Source organism: Physella acuta, unplaced genomic scaffold (genome assembly GCF_028476545.2).
Source record: "Physella acuta isolate Inbredline_101_S28 unplaced genomic scaffold, ASM2847654v3 ptg000532l, whole genome shotgun sequence".
NCBI lineage: Eukaryota > Metazoa > Mollusca > Gastropoda > Physidae > Physella > Physella acuta.
The window spans coordinates 123,028-138,663 of record NW_026732051.1 but is presented as its reverse complement, the minus strand read 5'-3'; the positions used below and the strand labels follow the sequence as shown (position 1 = coordinate 138,663).

Below are 15,636 nucleotides of genomic sequence, written 5' to 3'. Positions count from 1 at the left end.
GTATCTCCTCCTCAACGAAGCAATATCGATTAGTTCCAAAAGCAAATATGTTAAGCAAGTTCCGATGATGATTGTGGGCCAAAAAAATTCCCGGAATTCCTTCCTGGATTTCCCAGAAAAAAATGCAGTTTTTGGCCCATATCTCGGCAACCAGACCACTTAGCGACTTGAAACATTTACCAATTGATTCCTGCCGTAATTTAGAACAATATTGCCGAAGAAAGTTTTCAAAAATATCCTTTCGTTCGGTCACAAAAAATTAATTAAGGAAATTGCGCTTAAATTGTCACTAGACTTTTTATTAACTTGTTTCCTGGTAGACTGATTAGGAAGAGCCGAGCGTGCTCTCATGGGCGTCCGCACTGTGAGAGACCGCCCATTCGGCGAAATTTATGATGAGACCACATTGACAAAGCTCGGACGCCCTATAACCGCGAATGATGTGACGGAATGGCACACTACCTAGCGGCGCATATTGAAGGTGACAGTTCTTCAAGAGGTGAATTTTGAGACCTCTAATTCTGAATAAAACTGGGTACTGTGGAACACAACACATCTAAAATACACGCTAAGGAATGCACACGAAAAGTCATAATATTAAATCAAAGGAAGAATCTCCATTTGTTTATTGATTGGTCTAGACTAGTCGACTATGTGATTGATTGTAAAAGTTTCCCCAGCTTCCATCCCCAGCATGATGGCTTGGATTGCCTGACTCCTCTGGTCATCTATGGACGTTTTGTCTATGGAGTCAGTGGAGTCTGATGACAGGTAGCACGCCTCTACTGGACTAGGGGGCAGGGACTTCATGGCCTCTGCCTTCTTGATATTGTGTAGTTTGGTCTGGGCTATTCTGAAATGTGACGCAAAAGGCTAGCTGGTGTTACTAATGGCTACAGGACATTACCCCCCCCCCGTATTTACCCCCCGGAGCAATGACCCCCTTGTCAATTACCCTCCCCCCCCTCCTTCAAGTTAGAATCCTAACTCTAACTAGAATTCTATACCTATATATATATTACCTTAATCCTAACCTTAAGAAAAGGACCAAAACTTAGCATCCACCTCAGCCTAAAACTTAACACAAAACAATAACCAACAATAGAAATTGGTTTAAGCCTAACCCTAATCCTAACCCTAGCCATAGCTATAGCCCCAACCCTAACCCTAGCCCTAACTCTAACCCTAATCCTGTCCGGGGGTGGGGGGGTGGGTAATGTCCTACTGGGCGGGGGTGGGAGGTGGGGGGTAATTGACAGGGGGGTAATTACTCCGGGGGGTAATGGGGGGGGGTAATTGTCCGGGGGGGGGGGGGTAATTGACGCGGGGTGGGTGTAATGTCATGTTCCCGTTACTAATGGCTAGATGGAAGTAAGGGTTGGATGGAACTAATTGGTAGGTGGAACTTATGGTTGGATGGTATTTAAGGCTAGGTGGAACTAATGACTAGGTAGGAACTAAAGTCTAGGTGGAACTGATGGTTTAATGGTAGTTATGGCTAGGTGGGAATAATGGCTAGAAGGAACTAATGGTTAGGTGGATCAAATGTTTAGATTGAACTAATGGTTATGTGGAACTAATGGTTATGTGAAACTAATGGTTATGTGGAACTTATGGTTAGGTTGATCAAATGTTTAGATTGAACTAATGGCTAGGTGGAACTAATGGCTAATAGTGAAATGAATGACAAGGTATATTCCACCTAGGACCCCTATCTTAATCCATATTAATGGCTATATTCCAAAACTGGCCTCTTCCCTTAATCCCTATGAACTGATATATTTACACACTGTAACTGACTCCGATATCGGCTAGGCTTTGCTCTAGCCGTATATAGCCACCATGTCAAATGATAACTGAAACATGTATGTATGTTTAAAATAAAATAAAAAATGTAAATGGCAATGCATGCTCTCAAATCAGCAACACGTACACTTTGAGTTGATTTTAAAATGTAACCTACACATCACCTGCAATCCCTTGATTACACGGTCCATTAGACAAATATAACTAGCACCAGAGCCACATCATTATACTTACTTTTCCTCTCCTGATGAACAAGAACACCATCTCGTTACAATTACAATGGAAGAGCCTAATGTTAAAATTAATTAAGTCACATTTGTGTGAAAAACAAACTAAGCAATGGTCATTATTCCTCGAATATGACTTTATCTTACGTACAAATATTGATATGAAATTAGTTAAGTGCCTCTTTCAAACAAACAAATAAAACAAAAACGATAAGTTTTATAGCCAATTTAAATTAATAAATTCATTTATTTCAAAATGTTGTTTGAGACATATGTACTTTTTGCACTATGGTATTCAATTTATAAAATAACAACGATCAGATTATATAGCATTTTACTTGCATCGGAAAGTGGCCGATGAAGGTTTATACAAGGCCGCGGTCAGCTTAGTTAAGTTTTCGGTCACTTAAACTTGATTATTGAGATGTCTATACATTTCTTATTAGATCAAAGTGAACCGCACAAGTTATCAAGAAATATTCCTCTTCAACTTATCTGCAAGTACGCAATCTAATTCTGGGTGTGAGTAAAAAACTACCCACACTGTGCTTTTATAGAAATATATAACATTTTCCTAGAATATAGACATTGTATTTCTTTATCAGGACGCTAAGTACGTAGAAGCATTGTACTTCATTACCAACACTAAGACGATATAAGGTAGGGATACGGAAACAACTGATTTCATTACCTACACTAAGACGATATAAGGTAGGAATACGGAAACAACTGATTTCGTTACCTACAAACTAAGACTATATAAGGTAGGGATACGGAAAACAACTGATTTCATTACCTACAAACTAAGACTATATAAGGTAGGGATACGGAAACAACTGATTTCATTACCTATAAACTAAGACTATATAAGGTAGGGATACGGAAACAACTGATTTCATTACCTACAAACTAAGACTATATAAGGTAGGGATACGGAAACAACTGATTTCATTACCTACAAACTAAGACTATATAAGGTAGGGATAAAGAAACAACTGATTTCACTACATACACTAAGACTATATAAGGTAGGGATACGGAAACAACTGATTTCATTACCTACAAACTAAGACTATATAAGGTAGGGATACGGAAACAACTGATTTCATTACCTACAAACTAAGACTATATAAGGTAGGGATACGGAAACAACTGATTTTATTACCTACACACTAAGACTATATAAGGTAGGGATACGGAAACAACTGATTTTATTACCTACACACTAAGACTATATAAGGTAGTGATACGGAAACAACTGATTTCATTACATACACTAAGACTATATAAGGTAGGGATACGGAAACAACTGATTTCATTACATACACTAAGACTATATAAGGTAGGGATACGGAAACAACTGATTTCATTACATACACTAAGACTATATAAGGTAGGGATACGGAAACAACTGATTTCATTACCTATAAACTAAGACTATATAAGGTAGGGATACAGAATCAACTGATTTTATTACCTACACACTAAGACTATATAAGACTTGCCATTGGTACCCGTTTCACGTGAATTATAGGCCTATATATTTTAAAATGTTGTACTTGTTTGAGAAAAATAATTTATGAAATAGTTATTGGTCAAAACGAAATGTGCTTTACTACACGCTGAACGATATTAGTGTCAAAGCAACGAAATAACTAATTAGCTAAAAATCCGTACGTCTTGATGAGTAGATCTATAGATCTAGATCAAATTTGAATGAAGTAGTTCCTTTCTTTATAGTCTAAAATTGGAAGATTCACATATTTAAAAAAAAATTAAGTTTGACTCGGTGTGTCTCGATCCCGCACCACCTGCGTGGTAGGCCTATTAAGTACACTATCATCACAGCTGATTTCATTACCTACACACTAAGTCTAGATCTATATGAGATAGGGATTTCATTACCTACGCGCTAAGGGTGTACGTGACCAACAGGAACAGCGTTGTGCAGCCGACGACTGCCAGGATTATGCTCCAATTCTCGGCCCTGCTGCCTGTGGAAGTAACTAAAGGTCAGTCAGTTTAAAGAGGGAGGGGGGGGGGGGTAGGTTTTTTCCGTCAGTCAGTGTAAAGAGGGAGGGGGGGTAGGTTTTTTCCGTCAGTCAGTTTAAAGAGGGAGGGGGGTAGTTTTTTTCGTCAGTCAGTTTAAAGAGGGAGGGGGGTAGTTTTTTTCGTCAGTCAGTTCAAAGAGGGAGGGGGGGGGGAAGTTTTTTCCGTCAGTCAGTTTAAAGAGGGAGGGGGGGGTGGGTTTTTTCCGTCAGTCAGTTTAAAGAGGGAGAGGGGGGTAGGTTTTTTCCGTCAGTCAGTTTAAAGAGGGAGGGGGGTAGGTTTTTTCCGACAGTCAGTTTAAAGAGGGATGGGGGGTAGGTTTTTTCCGTCAGTCAGTTTAAAGAGGGATGGGGTAGATTTTATAAGTCAGTGAATTTAAAGATGGAAGGGATAGATTTCTTCCTTCGGTGAATTTAAAGAAGGAGGGGATAGACTTTTTCCGTCAGTGAAAAATCTCCCCCCCCCTCCCTCTTTAAGGGAGGGGGGGGGAGATTTTTTCGGGCGTCGGTCGCTGTCAGCAGAAAGGGTAGAACTGTTGTGAGAGTGGACAACAGTAGAAAGTGTATTTTCTTTTGACCAGAACGTGTGTTTCCATCCGATTATCTAGAAAGAGTATTTTAATACGGCTGTCTGGAAAGTGTGGAGATTACGGATGGGAGATTTCAGCCCTCCACTTAGCTCGGTTAAACCAATTTGGTAGAACATGTAGATCAGCATTGTATTTTGGAAATTATTAGTGTATTTATTTTCTAATAACTTTGCGTAGCATTGAGGGTGATCGTAGAAGAGACCTGAAGGCTTAACCCCCGCCACACACACACACTCATATATATATATATATATATATATATATATATATATATATATATATATATATATATATATATATATATATATATATATATATATATATCTTAGCTTATTTTAAAATAAAGCACAGAATTCTAGATCGGATTTTAACACCACACGCTATAGAACAAAAACAAAAACCGTTCCATTTTGAATAACCCTAATCCTAATAATCCTAACATGAACCCCTACCCAAGCTTAACACTAACCCTAATCCTAACAATCCTAACACGAACTCCTACCGAAGCTTAACATTAACCTACTCCTAATCCTAACTCTAACGTTAACGTTAACCTTAACCTTAACCCTAACCCTAACTCTAACTCTAACTCTAACTCTAACTCTAACTCTAACTCTAACTCTAACTCTAACTCTAACTCTAACTCTAACTCTAACTCTAACTCTAACTCTAACTCTAAGTCTAACCCTAACCTTAGCCCTAACGCTAACGCTAACCCTAACGCTAACGCTAACTCAGCCATCTAAAGTACCGTGATTATTATCCTGGGAGGAGGAGAGTTGTAGTTTGGCCTCCGGCTGCTCCATGGGGTTGATGACGGTGGCCTGACCGTGCTCTTTCTTCACATACGGGCACTGGGTCAAGCTGTAGCCTCGATCCGGCATCCGGCTGACGTTGGCCCAGATGACGTCATCTTTCACGCCCACCAGCCCCGGGCAGAGGGTGCAGTTGGTCCGCAGGGGGGCGTCGGCGTAGTAGCCGGGCTTACACGGCAGGCATTTCTTCTGCTCGGGTACAAGGTAGTGGCCCAGTGAACAGCCCCCTGAGGTACCAAAGGTTACGTTGTTAAAAGTGTTGCCTCCCCGTGCTAAATAACCAACAGGGGCTATAGGGAGAAGTGAAGGCAGCAATGTTTCTTCCAGACATTTTTCTCCTAGGGGAGGGGGCACTTGAAAATTTCGGAAGGGGGGGGGGGAAGGTTCCTAGTTAAACTATAAATATTTCATTTGTTCTGAGTTGCTTTTTGTAAGGAGAAAGTCAGAGTTTCTTCCAGGCATATCTTCGGGGGAGGGGGGGGGGGTGTGGAAGCCCCCCCCCCCCCCCCCCGAAATTTTTTTTACCGCCCCTCCGAACAAAATGAAATTTATATAATTTATATAGAAAGTATATACTTTTAACAGTGTCCGCCTCCCCGAAGAAAGTCTACCGCCCCCCCGAAAATTTCAAGTGCCCCCCCCCCCCCCCGGAGAAAAAAGTCTGGAAGAAACACTGGAGAAAGTTGTAGGTTTGCCACGCACACCACCGGCATGGCCATGATTATCTAAGCAGAGGTAGAGGCTTAATATAAGGTTCATTTTGCGATACCTGTAAAAGACATAGCTAGCTTTAATACCTCATACGGTCATTTAAAAAATATCTTCTATACCTTAAAGAGTCAATTCAAAAAAGTATTGACTTTGATTCCTCAAAAAGTAAAGAATCCTCATTAGACCTAGCGATCCATTGGACAGATGAAGTAGAGTTCATATATTTCTTGACCTCGGCATATGAAGAGATAGTGTGGTCAGCACTTTGCCCAAACGCCTTTACTTTCCCTAACCTGAGTTAGGTACCCAACAGAGCTGGATCGACTCAAGAACGTTCTACTGACTTGGACCCGGATTCGAACTCAATACTTTTTGGGTTAGGAACGCTCTACCGCTTCGACCATGCCGTCCCATTTTATACCTCATACAATCATTTAAACTTCCTACAGCCATTTTGAATGATAAAAACTTCGATACCTCGTACATGTACATTTTTAAAAAGTATCAACAGAAACAATATCTTCTACAACTATTTTAAAACAGTTAAATCTTCGATACTTCCTACCGTCATTTAAAAAGGAACAAATGTAATATTTCCTAACCACATTTCAAAGAGTACCAACTTCAATAATTTTTTTGTCATTTAATGTATTTTAACCAAAATACCTTCTACAAAAAATACCAACTTCTATACCTCTTTCTGATAATAAAAAAAAATAACTTCAAAATTCCTACCGTCATTTAAAAAAAGTACCAACTTCAATACATCCTACCGTCAATTAAAAAAAGTACCAACTTCAATACTTCCTACCGTCATTTTAAAAAAGAACCAACTTCAATACTTCCTACCGTCATTTAAAAAGTACCAACTTCAATACTTCCTACCGTCATTTAAAAAAGTACCAACTTCGATACTTGCTACCGTCATTTAAAAAAGTACCAACTTCGATACTTCCTACCGTCATTTAAAAAAGTACCAACTTCGATACTTGCTACCGTCATTTAAAAAAGAACCAACTTCGATACTTCCTACCGCCGTTTTAAGAAGTACCAACATCGATACCCCCTACTGTAAATATATATACGTTTAACCAGTGGCGTATCCAGGAATTGGTCATGAGAGGGGTTCGAATATATCATATATATATATATATATATATATATATATATATATATATATATATATATATATATATATATATATAGGGATGTGAGTAAATAGTAGGGGTTACAACCCCCCCCCCCTCCCAATATCCCTTGTCTACGCCACTGCGTTTCACAATCTTACGGCAGACGATCTCCTTCCCGGCAGCAAGCACGGCAAGCGAGCCGGCTTTACAACTTCCGGTTAAAGCCGTGTTGAACTCTGAACTTCCGGTGACCTCAGAAAGCTGGTCAACAAGATGTCTGCTCAGTTCATCTGCATCAGACTTGTATTGGGTCCAGGTCAGGTCTTTTGTGAAGGAGTCGATGATCTGTATGCGAATCTAGAGGGGGGGGGGGGGTGTAGGGGGAGTAGGGAAGACGGAGACTTGACACATTACAAAAATATGAAATGTAATCGTATTTCTTACATGATTTTGGTCAACGAATGCAGCATTTACATGAAATAAAAACAAAATTCGATGGGTAATTTTTAGTAAACTTAATTTTCATCTTAGTTCTTAACTGTTGTGTTGAAGGGGATTTCCACACATTAAATATTACATGTCAACATATTATGCGCCATATGCCTCCTTGACTTAGACTTCAGACGGACAGAGGCGTAGCTATAGGGAAGGGGGGACGGCCGCCCCGGTCACTGAACTTAAATGGACACCAAACCGGGAAAAAAAAAAGTTCGTTTGAGCCACAATACCGAAAACAGTCACATTTAAGAAAACAGGCTGCTACTCGGCTTAACTATTATCTACATCGAATGTGTGATACAAAAAAAAAATCTTTAGGGAAATGGTCTGAAAAAAAAAGCGCCACCAAACCTCCCGATTTCGTCACCTTGTGTAAATTAATGTTATTTTGTGTGTGATGGAGAGGGTGAGTGGGGGGGGGGGGGGGGGGGGGTAAGGTGCAAATTAGATAAATCGTTCCGGTTCCCTCGACCCTGTAGATGGGTTGTTGTCTACGGGCCTCTGCGCGTGGATCCAAAAAATAAAACTAGACGACTAAGACTTTCATTACTTTTTTTTTTCAAAATTATTATGCAGTTTACTTATAAGTTTAATTGTAACTAATATATCGATTTTTATTCTCATCTTATAGACAGTTATTGTAATGGTTTTATATGATTTAATATCTCCAACCCCATTTTAACGCTTTCATATGATTTAATTTCTCCAAGCCCCCCCCCACCCACTTTAAAGCTTTCATGTGATTTAATAACCAACGCCCCCCCCCCCCCCATTTTAACGCTTTCATATGATTTAATATCTTTCCCCCATCTATCCGTATTTTGAAGCCCAACAACTTACAAAATTCTCTGGCTTGTTGGGCGCATTGCCACAAACTTTAGTGACACTGTGAATATCACACGTGACAAAATTCTTGCTCTTGCCACAGATCCTGAGAAAAAAGTTTGAGAATCTGGTCAGCGGAGTCAAGATCATTCAAGTAGGTGTATAAGAAGTAAATAGTAGGCGAGTTATGATGAGGTAAAGGATATGGTTGAGTAGAGATCATTGAAGTAGGTGTATAAGAAGTAGATAGTTGGCGAGTTATGATTAGGTAAAGGATATGGTTGAGTAGAGATCATTCAAGTAGGTGTATAAGAAGTAGATAGTTGGCGAGTTATGATTAGGTAAAGGATATGGTTGAGTAGAGATCATTCAAGTAGGTGTATAAGAAGTAAATAGTTGGCGAGCTATGATTAGGTAAAGGATATGGTTGAGTAGAGATCATTCAAGTAGGTGTATAAGAAGTAAATAGTTGGCGAGCTATGATTAGGTAAAGGATATGTGTGAGCAAAGATCTTGATATTCAGTGGATAAGTATGTAAATAATTGGTAAGTCTAGATCATGAAAAATATGTATACAAAAGTAAATATACATGTGAGTAAAGATCATGAAATTTAAGTAAGCGATATCTAATAGATAACTGTGTAATTTCTTGAAAATAATGTGCACAAAATACATGCTTATATCAACTTATTCGAATATTCCATATCGTTGATTACACCTATATAACCCTTAAAAGTTGGGACTTACAAAACAAAAGTTATGTTTGAAGGAAAATAGTGTCACCATTAGAGTAGACAAATATAATGTTACTAGGCATGCTGCCCAGCTTCGCTTAGGCTTTCGAAAACATTGAGAATTTGAATGCTTAATTAATTCGCCCGAAGGTCGGTCTACGACCTCAAGAGTTATGAAGAGGTTCCTCCGTGGACATTTTTTTTCGATTTATAGCTCATATAAGGTACCGGTCAGTCGAGGTCAGTTTTGACCCCCACATCGTAGACTTTTCGGCCAACCGGCCCCCGTGTTCTGTCGCACCAAGGCAAGATCATGCCAAATTTGAAGCGCCTGCGGCGCCGGGAAGTGCCCTATCGGACACCCGACAATCTAGATCTAGAGCTAGATTCCTAAAAGAATTTTTTTTTTAAGTTTAGCCCGAGCATAATAAAAAATAATACATTAACCAAGTTGACTTGCTGTGTCTCGAACCCGCACCACCTGCGTGGTTTAATGTACACTAACATCTCCGCTATTTAGGCACCTTATAAAATACGGAGAATGAAAGACGTATTTTAAAATCTTAACTTACGCGAATATGCCTATTCTTTCAAATTAATTTTTTATCCCAAATTAGCCAGTTCATAACAAAGATTTTGTATAAAATAAATAAGTCTTGAAATAGTTTAGTCCTAATATAGAAATTTATTTTTGGAATTGATTTTAGAGAAGTTAGAGTCTAAAACTAGATCTTAGCGTCTACGTCTAGATCTAGTTATTGCGTAGATTTAGATTTAGATTTAGTCTAGATCTAGAATCTCTAGATCTAGAATCCAAATACATAAAATAAATTTTATGAGTTTAGGCCGGAAAAATTGTATTGTATACATTTCATAGTGTACGTAGATCTAAATCAAATTTGAATGAAATAGTTCATTTCTTTTCATTCTAAACACGGCAGATGACGTCATTAGTTAATGTATAAGCAATAGTGACGTCACAGTTTTATGCGTTCTTTTTCACATATATTAATGCTTTTCCGGTTGCATAAATAATACTGTTTCTCTATATTCGAATACGCCTTTATTTTTTATTTTTCTTCTTTAAATAATTTTGTGGTTATACATTTAAAACATCTAACATATTTTTTGCAACAAAAGTCCGTAAAAAGTTCTCGATTTATCGCTGCCGATTCTGACGTGATGTCCGGCGAAAATTTTTTGCGGACAGAGAAAGAGAGAGAGAGAGAGATGTGCGAACGTGGGGATTTATATATTAGGATGTATAATCAACAATTGAAAAAATGAAGTTTGGTTACTTTAATATACAGTTTTAAAGTAAAACTCTTAACCTTATATATACAATGCAGGATAGCTCACTTACTTGCTAATGTCAATTTTTTTGTCAGGTCCAACCTTCAAATTCTCAGAGTTATGCATAGAGATGTCCGGGATGGTGGGGCAGTTTTTACTCAAAATGATTGTGGTCACCACGATAATTTTGTGAGGAAATGCTTTCGCTGTGGAAAAATCACCATGTTGTGAGAGAGTTCGGATCTGTTAGCCAAACTCACTATATGTTCCGTTCTCACTCTCTCGGCCAGATTTAATCCACACTTTATCCACACTTATCCGGTATATTTACCATCAAATTTGGTATCTAATCAATTATCCATAGGCACTGGTGAAACATTGTGTTCTTGTAGGCTTTGGGACACGGTAAAGTTACAGAGGCCGAGCGACTCTTCCTGGCGCCCGGGGACAAACTTTCAATTTTTCAATATGCACCCCCCCTCTCAAACTTTCGATTTGTACCCCCCCCTCAAAGTTTCGATTTGCTAAACCGAAAAGTCTCGAGTTCGAACCCTCGGGCAGATGAGGCTCGTTAGCTGGAGACAATGGCGCGTAACCAGTTGACACGTAATCCTTAATTGTGATGGAAGCATGGTCGAGTCAAAGCTCATGGTTGATAAATTCGAAAAAAGTCTCGAGTTCAAAACCCTCTGGCAGATAAGGCTCGATCCCTCCCAACACTAAAAATTAAGAACGAAGAAGAAGAAGAAGAACACCTCAAACTTTCGATTTGCACCCCCCCCAAACTATTTATAATGCAAACATGCAACTAAAATTACATTGTAATTTGTTTTTCCTGCCCATTTTGGCGCCCCCTAAGGTCGGCGCCCGGGGACATATATACCCCCCCCCCCGCTAAGCCTCTGTAAAGTTATGTTTATCATGGTGTAAGTTGCAAAAGTTTGTGGGTAGGCCCAGAGTTTCTTCCAGGCATCTCTTCATGGGGGGCTTGCCCCCCCCCCCGAAAATTTTTTACCGCCCCCCCCGAACGATATAAAATTTATATAGTTTATATAGAAAATATATACTTTTAACAGTGTACGCCCCCCCCCCCCGAAGAAAGTCTACCGCCCCCCCCCCCCGAAAATTTCAAGTGCACCCCCGGAGAAAAAAAGTCTGGAAGAAACACTGGGTAGGCCTGTGCCCAATCAAAGCGTATAAACAGAAATGGTAGAATTTTGTTTTCCTGCAAGTCACTTTAGACAGACAACAGGTTTATTAGACAACTCCTGTCACACAGACAATAACGGTCAACAACTGACCAGTCAAACAGACATCAGTCGACCATTAGGACAGCTGACTGACATTGACCAGCCCCCACCCCCCTCTCTTACTGTTACGGGTAGTCATACAAGTGAGACCAGTCAGACAGTCAAACAACTGACCATTAGGACAGCTGACTGACATTGACCCCCCCCCCCTCTCTTACTGTTACAGTCCGGTATGTAGTCGGGTATCCAATCACTGCCGTTGGGGAAACACATGAACCTCGCCCCGGGCGGGGAGTTGAGCGCGAGGTCGTAACCTTGGTCACACTCCATCGTGATGTCCACACGCCCCGACCACACCGTCCTTGACTTTGGTAGGTTCACGGCCATGGAAGGAGCCACGCACTTGTCGTCTGCGAGAAGATTTTAAAGTTGTGAGAGCATGTTTAAGGTATGACGTCAAAACATTTATGTCCCACTTTCCTTAACCCGGTCCCGTACTGTTTAAAGATATCCCGAATGCCGTAACACCCTTCTGCCAGCTTCCTTTAAAATGGCCACTTATTTGAACTTAAGATCGTTCCAAGATGTTGTTAGTGTGGGGTGGGATAAACCCCCCTTCCTCCCCTTAAAATTTAGGAATCTTTTGGGGTAAAATTCAGGCATTTAAAAATAACATTTACACATGTGTAATTTTTATATTTTTAATATCATGTTTTTTTTCTTAATGGATATGTTTATAGTTATAGACAGTTCTAGTAAAGAATTCTCTTAAGACCTAACGATCTATTTGGCAGATTAAGTAAAGCTTATGTTTCTTGACCTCGGCATATTAAGGGAAAGGTATGGTCAGCAATTTGCACAGCCGCCTTTACTTTTCCTAACACGAGTTAAGCATAGTGCTGACCACACTATCTCTTCCTATGTTGAGGCCACAGAAACAGATGAACTCTACTTTACTTGGCTTATAGACCGTTAAAGTCAGATTCGAAAATAGAACTTCACGATGTAAATTAATGAATTTTTCATTAATAATATAACACCTTTGTATGTAAAACCGGGTCGCGCCACAACCCCTCCCCCCCTAAGCAACCCCCAACACCTCCATATAATGCCCGCCAAAATACACGCACTTACTTCTAAGATCAGAATAGCCAATGACCACAGCGATATGAAGAAGGACCCAGGCTGTCGCACATCTGAGGTACCTCATCACCACACTATGTACGAACCTCTCAGAACATGGCGGGACTGAAAAAAAGTTTCATTCGACTTTGGAGCTAGGTAAACCCTTAGCTCAGCATTGGATGGGCCTAACGTTAAATATAGATGAAACCAGAGGCGTCGCGAGGTGGGGGCGGGGGGTGTGGACCGCACCGGGTGACACCCGACCTAGCGACGCCACTGGATAAAAAAATGATGCAATATAGCACTGTTATTTATTCCGGAATGGGGTAGAAGACCGTATGTCTTTGTTTCATTGTTTTTTTTTATAGTTAAAACGTCCCGGAATAATTATAGACGCTATATCGGGGTTTTTACTTTACCAAAACGTGTTCATCTAATAGTAGACTAATAGTTATCGTGATCTTGTTTAATTATTACATTCAATTTTACTATGTAACAGAAAGGTTCGGCTATAATAAACATAGAAATTATAATTTATCTATAAAATGAACTAGTTAACACATCCCATTATTTAAAGAACTAGAAATAACTTTTCTTATAATATTAAGCTTCTTTAGCGGCATAGTATCTATTTATGGTAATAGTTGCACAACACTTTTTTTGTATAATATAATATATTAATTTTTAACGTAATAGATTTAGATCTAGATCTAGATCTAGATCTAGTCAAAATCCCAGTAATAATAAAGATTAAACTATGCAAAATGTAAACTATTTGACATTTGTAAACTGTAGATCTAGAAATAAATGTAGTTAATTATTCACCAATCTAACAAATATAAGTTCCCGATAGTGACCATTCACGCCGGCATTTTGTATTACATGAAATTTATTTCTTTTCGCTCAAGGAAGACAAAACCTTATCTCACAAATAAGATAGAGGTAATCTAGATCTAGATCTTACGAAGATATTTTAAAACCAAATAGTAAAATTCAAAACGCTGTTGTAGTGCAAAATCAAGCGGATGTGACGTCAGTAGTTTGGTGCGGTTTGCACACTAGGCCTAGCAAGAAACGAAAATCCTACTTTTCTAAAAATAGACATCTTTGCGTTCATAATTTTTGTTTAGGTTCATTAACAAACGTGTTGATACAAGATGCAGCTACCCACTTGAAACTACTGATAGGGCAACTATTACAATTGTGTAAGCTTGCTAAAAGCTTGGGTACCTTACATGAGGGGGGAAGTAAAGGTAGCTAGCCACTGTACTATCATTTCATATGTCAAGGGCTCAGAAAACAATTTCATTTGTCCCAATGGGCCGCCAGGTTCGAAAGGGCAACTTTATTTAAAGCTACTGACGGGGTAAACAAATACATTTAGGTCCTAAAGTTATGTAAAGTAAAGATTCCTCTTTAGAACTAGCGATCCATTGTGCAGATGAAGCAGTCTGTTTCTTGACTTCGACATGTGAAAGAGGTAGTATTGTCAGCACTATGCCCAGCTACCTATAATTTCCCCAACGTAGGTTGGGGGCAAGTAAATGACCTCAAGGACGTCCTCAGTCGCATGTCCGAACCTAGATCCGAACAACCAAAAGTTATTGACACAGAAAACAATCAACTAAAATTACGTAGCAATACAAATGGGCTATAACAACACTTTTTTCTCATCTTCATTGGATTCACCGCTGATAGAAATACAACCTAAACATTTTTAAAACATTAAAGTTAAATCTGAATATAGAATTCATACTGACTTTCTACCCATAATGATTATATCAACGGCACTAAATAAGACAGTTCCGGATAGAAATGCTGCCAAATGTAGATTTATAGATACACAGTTAAAAATAGCCTTTTCCCCAAAATTTTGTTATGTTGTGGGTGGTTTAATTCCCATCCCTACTTCCAAATACACATTCACATACGCGAAAAAAAATGCTAGGAGCAACTGGAACCTGGCCCCCGCCAAATTTTGTAAATTATCATGCGAATTAATTTATCGGGGGGGGGGGGGGGGGTGTCCATGAAAAGTGGTTACTCCCCACCACATCGTCCAAATTTAACAAATAAAAAATCAGTAGAACTCCGCCTCCCTTAAAAAAAACCCACTCTTTTTATTGAAGCATGGATCACGGCTTTTAAATTTTTATACTTGAACGGTTTCCAGATCATTTCTTTAAGCTAAACTTCACTTTAGATAAATTTGTCTTCGTTTTTTTTAAACACATTACACAATGTTAAAAATTTTTATCAAATCATTTTCCGATTGAGGGGGACAGCCCAGTTTTTCGACGCACGACTGGCGATTTTTAAGAAGCATTTGTCCAGGTTTAGCGTCGTTTCGTGCTTACACTTCAAACATCCTTCCGGCGTGGGATATAAATAGCATTATCACACGATATATTTAATACTGCTATTTCCACCCTCTCATATCGTGAGAATATTTTCGAAGGAAAAGACTTCTTGTTCGTATTTCTTCCTGTTTCATTCAAACGGTGCTATAATAGTTCCTTGTAGTGTGTAGTTGGGAATATACTACATTTGGTACTAGAATAGTACATTTTTGTGTATCGACCA

At 39.2% G+C, this 15,636-nt stretch overlaps 1 protein-coding gene across 2 annotated transcripts; it reads right to left on the bottom strand.

Annotated features, from left to right (window-relative positions):
* Positions 1-611: 611 nt before the first annotated feature.
* LOC131945235 (uncharacterized) lies at positions 612-14,070 on the bottom strand. Of its 2 annotated transcripts, XM_059306277.1 has the most exons (9): positions 13,879-14,070; positions 13,063-13,176; positions 12,147-12,338; positions 10,749-10,884; positions 8,666-8,756; positions 7,486-7,684; positions 5,423-5,713; positions 3,943-4,027; positions 612-853 (listed from the first exon to the last, which is right to left on the bottom strand). In XM_059306277.1, the coding sequence occupies exons 2-9, from the start codon at positions 13,136-13,138 to the stop codon at positions 643-645; spliced, it is 1,281 nt and encodes a 426-aa protein (XP_059162260.1). In that variant the 5' UTR covers positions 13,139-13,176; positions 13,879-14,070; the 3' UTR covers positions 612-642. The 2 variants fall into 2 exon arrangements, with proteins under 2 accessions (XP_059162260.1, XP_059162261.1); XM_059306278.1 differs by lacking the exon at positions 3,943-4,027 and having other exon boundaries at positions 741-853.
* Between the last annotated feature and the right edge of the window lie 1,566 nt (positions 14,071-15,636).

Excerpts from the sequence above, each read along its gene's own strand:
- LOC131945235 (XM_059306277.1), bottom strand. The coding sequence starts at position 13,138 with ATGAGGTACCTCAGATGTGCGACAGCCTGGGTCCTTCTTCATATCGCT. Across the intron at positions 8,757-10,748 it reads AAAAAAATTGACATTAGCAA|GATCTGTGGCAAGAGCAAGA; the intron begins GTAAGTGAGCTA and ends CTTTTTTCTCAG. Across the intron at positions 5,714-7,485 it reads CGGGAAGGAGATCGTCTGCC|GGGGCTGTTCACTGGGCCAC; the intron begins GTAAGATTGTGA and ends TTGGTACCTCAG.